The following is a 5,835-nucleotide window of genomic DNA, read 5'->3' as shown; positions in this document are numbered from 1 at the left end:
ATAATAAAATAAATAGTTTAACTTCTGAAAGTGTAAGCTTCGATTATTATTAAGATTTTGTGGCGAAGATTAAATGTTTTTTTATTCCATTTTTCTTTTTACTTATATATTGGCAGCTCCCACGTTAGAAATTAAAGGGAAGGAACTTTTTCGAAAATCAGCATCTCAACAAACATCTAACTTGCAAGCTCTTCCTCCGACCATAATATTGCTAACATGTTATTTAAATATATCTTTTATTATTACTTTACTGTACTATTTAATAAATCAATTTACTCCGGTCAAGAACATGAGAAATTTTTATTTTATAGAATAAATGAAAAGTTATTATTATTGACTAAAAAAAAACTTAATTTGTGAATAAAAACATGCAAGTATATAATAATTTTTATATGAGTTTAATGGTCGTACACTGATAATGTATAATAATTTTCTATCGTCATCCAATCACAAATTATTATTGATATAATTTTTAATATAATTATTATAAAAGTTAACAAATTTATCATAATAGTAATAATTTATGTTAGAATGTATGTCAATATATTTTTGTATGTAGTTTCCTTATTATAATTTAGGATCTCTCTTATGTATAATTAGTTTTCTTATTATAGCCTAAGATCTCTCATGTAACTATGGTATATAACCACAATTTTGCTAATGAAATGAACACAAAATTATATTCTTTCATGGTATCAGCAGTCTAGGGTACGATCCTCTCTTGCTTCCGTCGCGCCCTAGTTTTTCTTCTTTTCTTTCTAGCCGCAATTTTTCTTCTCATGTTAGCCACCATGATTGACTCCAACAAATTCCACCCTGCTCTTGTTGTCTCCAACATCAAGAACCATATCTCCATCACTCTGGAGATGGAAAACGTCCAATATGCACATGGGCAGAACTGTTCAAGATTCATGCACGTTCTCACAAGGTCCTCCACCACATCGACCCATTGGAGAAAGACAAGGAGAAGGTGCCTAAAATCGATGAAGAAAAGAAACCATGGTCAACCCTTGATGCTACGATCTTTCAATGGATCTATGCAACAATCTCACATGACATGTTGCATACTATTCTTGAACCCGACGCAACGACAATGGAGATATGGAATATGTTGCGTGATATGTTCCAAGACAATAAGAATTCTCGAGTTGTAACTCTTGAGCAAGAATTCTCTCGTACCAACATGGAGGATTTCTCGAATGCCTCTATGTATTGTCAACAGCTCAAGGAATTGTTCAATCAACTCAAGAACGTAGGCGCACTGGTGTCCAACAACTATCTTGTTCTTCAAATGGTGGTCGGCCTCACCGAGACTTACAATGGGGTTGCCACACTCATTTTCCAAAGCGATCCTCTTCCACCTTTCTATCAAGCCTGCTCTATGCTCACCTTAGAAGAAGTTGGTTTCACGAAGAAGGTTGCAACCGATGGGGGTGCCGCCATGGTGGCTCACGACACTGATGACTCTCACTCCCTCTCCAAAAATTCCCATCAAAATCGGAATACTCATCGTGGTAAAAAGGATCGAAACCGCAATAACAATGGTAAAAATAATGGTAGCAATCACGGTGATGTCAAGAGCAACGATGGTGGCGTCGCAATAGTGGCTGGCAGCAGCAACCGGGGCACCAGTAGTGGCCTACCAGACAATGGCAGTGGCCATGGATGCCTTAGCCTCTTCCACCTTGCCCATACCCCTTATCCAACGACCCACCTCCCCTCACATTGAGTCAGCCCCAATTTTTAGCAAGCCCAACTGCACCAGACACGCATCCTTGGGTCAAAACCACCACAGGCCTACACGGCGGCAGTAGCTCCACCCATTCCGACAGACATCGAAGCAACGATGCATACTCTTGGGCTTTCATCCACACTCAGTTTGAATAGAAAGTAAAAAACATTCAATGTGATCATGGTAGGGAGTTTGATAATGGACCCTTTTAGGAATTTTGTAAAGTAAATGGGTTAGCTTTTCGCTTGTCCATATACATCAGCACAAAATAGGAAAGCCAAGAGAAAAATCCATACCATTAACAACATTATTCATACTCTACTAGTCCATGCATCTTTACCATCTTCCTTTTGGCATCATGCTTTGCAAATGGCAACATATCTTCTCAATATTCTTCCAAGTAAACAATTAGCCTATCAATCACCTCTCAAGGTTCTTTATCAAAAGGACCCTTCCTACTTTCATCTTCGGGTATTTGGGTGTTTATGCTATCCACTTTTTTCCTCTACTACCATAAACAAACTTCAAGCTTGTTCTACCTTGTGTGTCTTTTTGGGGTATTCATCTAATCATCGTGGGCACAAGTGCTATGATTTTTCCTCTCATAAAATTATACTAAGTCGCCATGTCATTTTTTACGAAACCCAATTCCCTTTTGCTAAGTTGCACACTCCACAACCTCACACTTATGGTTTTATGGACGACATATCCTCCCCTTATGTGGTCCTCCATTTGACCTCTCTACCAGGCCTAAACCAACCGGCCCAGCAGGTTTTGCCCAACCCGTAACTTGCTGCCCAACCTACACCTCTATCCAGCCCACCCACACCTAGCCCACAATCGCTACCACAACAACCCTTACCCAGCCCAATGCCTGCACCTTTACCTACATATCAGTCCACTCCTTTTTCAGCTCCCAAACCTGTGACACATAGTTAGCATGGGACTTTCAAACCCAAACGAAATTTAAATCTTAACAATAGTGTCACCAAATCCCCCTACCAATCTCGTGTCTCCCCTTCGTGACCCAAATTGGAAAATGGCTATGGATGATGAATTTAATGCTCTTATTAACAATAAGACGTGGGAGTTGGTGTCTCGTCCACCTGATGTTAATGTGATTCGGTCTATGTGGATTTTTACTCATGAAGAAAAATCTGATGGTGTTTTTGAGAGGCATAAGGCCCGCCTTTTAGGGGATGACAAAACACAATAGGTTGACATGGATTGCGGTGAAACTTTTAGCTCGATAGTCAAACTGGAAACTATTCGCACTGTTCTTAGTCTAGTCATCTCGAAAGCATGACCCATTCACCAACTTGAAGTTAAGAATGCTTTCTTACATAGAGAACTCAAAGAGACTGTGTACATGCATCAACCCATGGATTTTAGGGACCTGAATCATCCTAATCATGTTTGCTTGTTGAAGGAATCTCTATATGGCCCCAAACAGTCCCCTCGGGCTAGGTACAAGAGATTCACCAATTATGTTTCTACTCTTGGGTTTTCTCAATATTTTTTATCATTCTCTCTTCATTTACCAACAAGGTATAACTATGGCTTACCTTCTTTTGTATGTGGATGATATTATCTTGATAGCTTCCTTTGATGTTATTCATAAGTCTATCATATACCTTTTTAGCTCGGAATTTGCTATGAAGGACCTAGGACTGTTGAGTTATTTCTTGGGTATAGTTGTAACTCGTTATGCAGGTGGTCTATTCTTATCTCAGCAGAAGTATGCAACAAAGATCATTGAACGGGCTGACATGTTATCTTGTAAGCCATTTCCTACTCTGGTTGACACACAACCAAAGCTTAATGCTAATTCCAGCACACCATATGCTAATCCATCTCATTATTGAAGTCTTGTTGGGGCTCTTCAATATCTCACCTTTACAAGATCTGATATTGTTTATGTTGTGCAACATGTGTGTTTATTCATGCATGACCCAAGGGAAGAACACATGCACGCTTTCAAGCACATTATCTGCTACATTCAAGGTATTCTTGATCATGACTTGCATCTCTGTCCATCTTCTAGATCCACTCTTCTCTCTTATGATTAGATAACGATGTAAAATTATTCCACAAGTGTATCACCTATTTTCTTATATATTTATTTATTTTACAATTATTATGTTGGTTTTTCTGTCCTTCTTAAATTTAGTCGAATACGCTCTTCTTTTGACTGGTTTTTTAATCTCTTCTTTTTTATTGGTTTTTTAATCTTTAGCAAAAGCACTTTGCCTGTAAATTAAAATTCTTTCGACACCAAAAAAAAATTGTTCATCAACTTTAATGTCATAATTTTTAAGTTTTTTTTTCTTTTGATAGTTTATTTGTGAATTAGTATTGTATAGTCATTTATTTAAAATAAACTTTTAGGATTATTAAATATATTAGTTATAGATATTTTTTTATATAAGCATAACTTTTGACTTGATGCAATTGTAATTAGACTTTTTGTCCTAGAATGCCCTTGATGAGTTCGACTACTCATGTACGAAGTGCCTGCTAAGAGACCCTACTTTTCATTTAAAGTGGCTATAAATATTTGTTTTTCATCACATTATTTTGTCTAATATGTGTAAACTGTAGTGAACAGAGAGCCTAACCACACTTTATCGAGAAGGGAAGGGGGTAATTATATTGTCAATTGCTCCTATATTTCCTAATGAGCATTAAATAAAGATGAATTTTTTGTTGTTGTGATGTACACAATTTTAGTCTTTTATTGTTTCTTTAATACATGGTAGTGCATGTATAATGTGTATTATATTATAACAACTTCATTCAATTGCTATCAAAGCATAGAAATATGCATGTTATTTCGGTAAAAAATATATATATATGCATGTTACATTTGTTTTGTGACATTATATGTGTACTAAATTGAATCATAAAAACAAGAATACTAGTTAAAATTTAGATTAATTACTCTAAATAAAGAATGAAATGCGATATAACTAAATGTGTTTTTGTCTTTGTGCGTAAAAAATACATTATTTTCTTCCTTCTCCATTCAAAAGTGGATGGAACTTAAAAATATTGTGAGACCCAAATGGAGGAAGGATTGAAAAAATTCAAGTTTTTCCTTCCTTTGTCAATACGGTTCCCATCTTGGATAAGCAAAATTTATTGATAAAAAAAAAACGTTTCCCAATCTTCATGTGAAACAAGTGAAGCGGTAATTGCTTTGTCCACATTTATTAATGATGTGTTTGATAGATAAGAGAAATAAAAAAAAGGTAATAAATAAGATATATTTTTTTTGACAGAATAAGAAAAAAGATAGAAATGTGTAAAAATATATAATAAAAAAAACAACAATATAAGTGGGTGACACTAAATTTAAAATTAACTCTATCCTTGATCTATTAAAACAAACACAACAAGTATATTCTTTCTGCGGTAACAAATACAGCCTAAATTTTCCTTTATTTATAACTCAAAAATGAGTTGGAGCTGTTGTTGAGTTTGAAATGTTTAAATGTAACTACCGTTTTGTTTTACTTTAAAGTAATAATATTAAATTAATATGAAATATATATTTTTTTTAAATTATAAAAAATAATTATATTTTTTTATTGTTGAAAATATTTTTAATTGATTTTTATTATTATTTAATTTTGATAAATTCTGATATAAACAATGTTATATCTGATTATAAAGGAATGTTAGCAACAATTATGTAATATTTACAAAAATTTATTAGAAATTATAAAATTATGTTGGTTTTACTTTTCATTTAATAACTCTCTTGAATTAAAAGTGAGACCCACCAATTTATTTTTTATCTTCAAATAGAGTTTAATCAATAATAAAGAGAGTGTTAAAGAGAAAATATTATTAACATTCTTCATATAATAATTAAGATGAGTGATAACATAATCTTTCTAACATTTTTTTAACACTTGCTAAATAATAGACTAAAATTTATTAAAAATTACTTATTTTGGATGTCTTAATTTAAACGAGGAGAGAGAAACCTTAAAAGTGACATGAGACCTAATAGATTAAAATTTATTGAAAATTACTTATTTTGGATGTCTTAATTTAAACGAGGAGAGAGAAACCTTAAAAGAGACATGAGACCTAGG

General features: G+C 33.9%; 1 protein-coding gene across 1 annotated transcript; it reads left to right on the top strand.

Moving 5' to 3' along the window:
* Positions 1–1,093: 1,093 nt before the first annotated feature.
* LOC114402094 lies at positions 1,094–1,729 on the top strand. Its single transcript, XM_028364627.1, has one exon. It carries the CDS (start codon positions 1,094–1,096, stop codon positions 1,727–1,729), a length of 636 nt encoding a protein of 211 aa, XP_028220428.1.
* The last annotated feature ends 4,106 nt before the right edge of the window (positions 1,730–5,835 follow it).

This window comes from Glycine soja, chromosome 20 (assembly GCF_004193775.1).
Source record: "Glycine soja cultivar W05 chromosome 20, ASM419377v2, whole genome shotgun sequence".
Classification (NCBI taxonomy): Eukaryota; Viridiplantae; Streptophyta; class Magnoliopsida; order Fabales; family Fabaceae; genus Glycine; species Glycine soja.
This window is presented reverse-complemented; position numbering and strand designations above follow the sequence as displayed.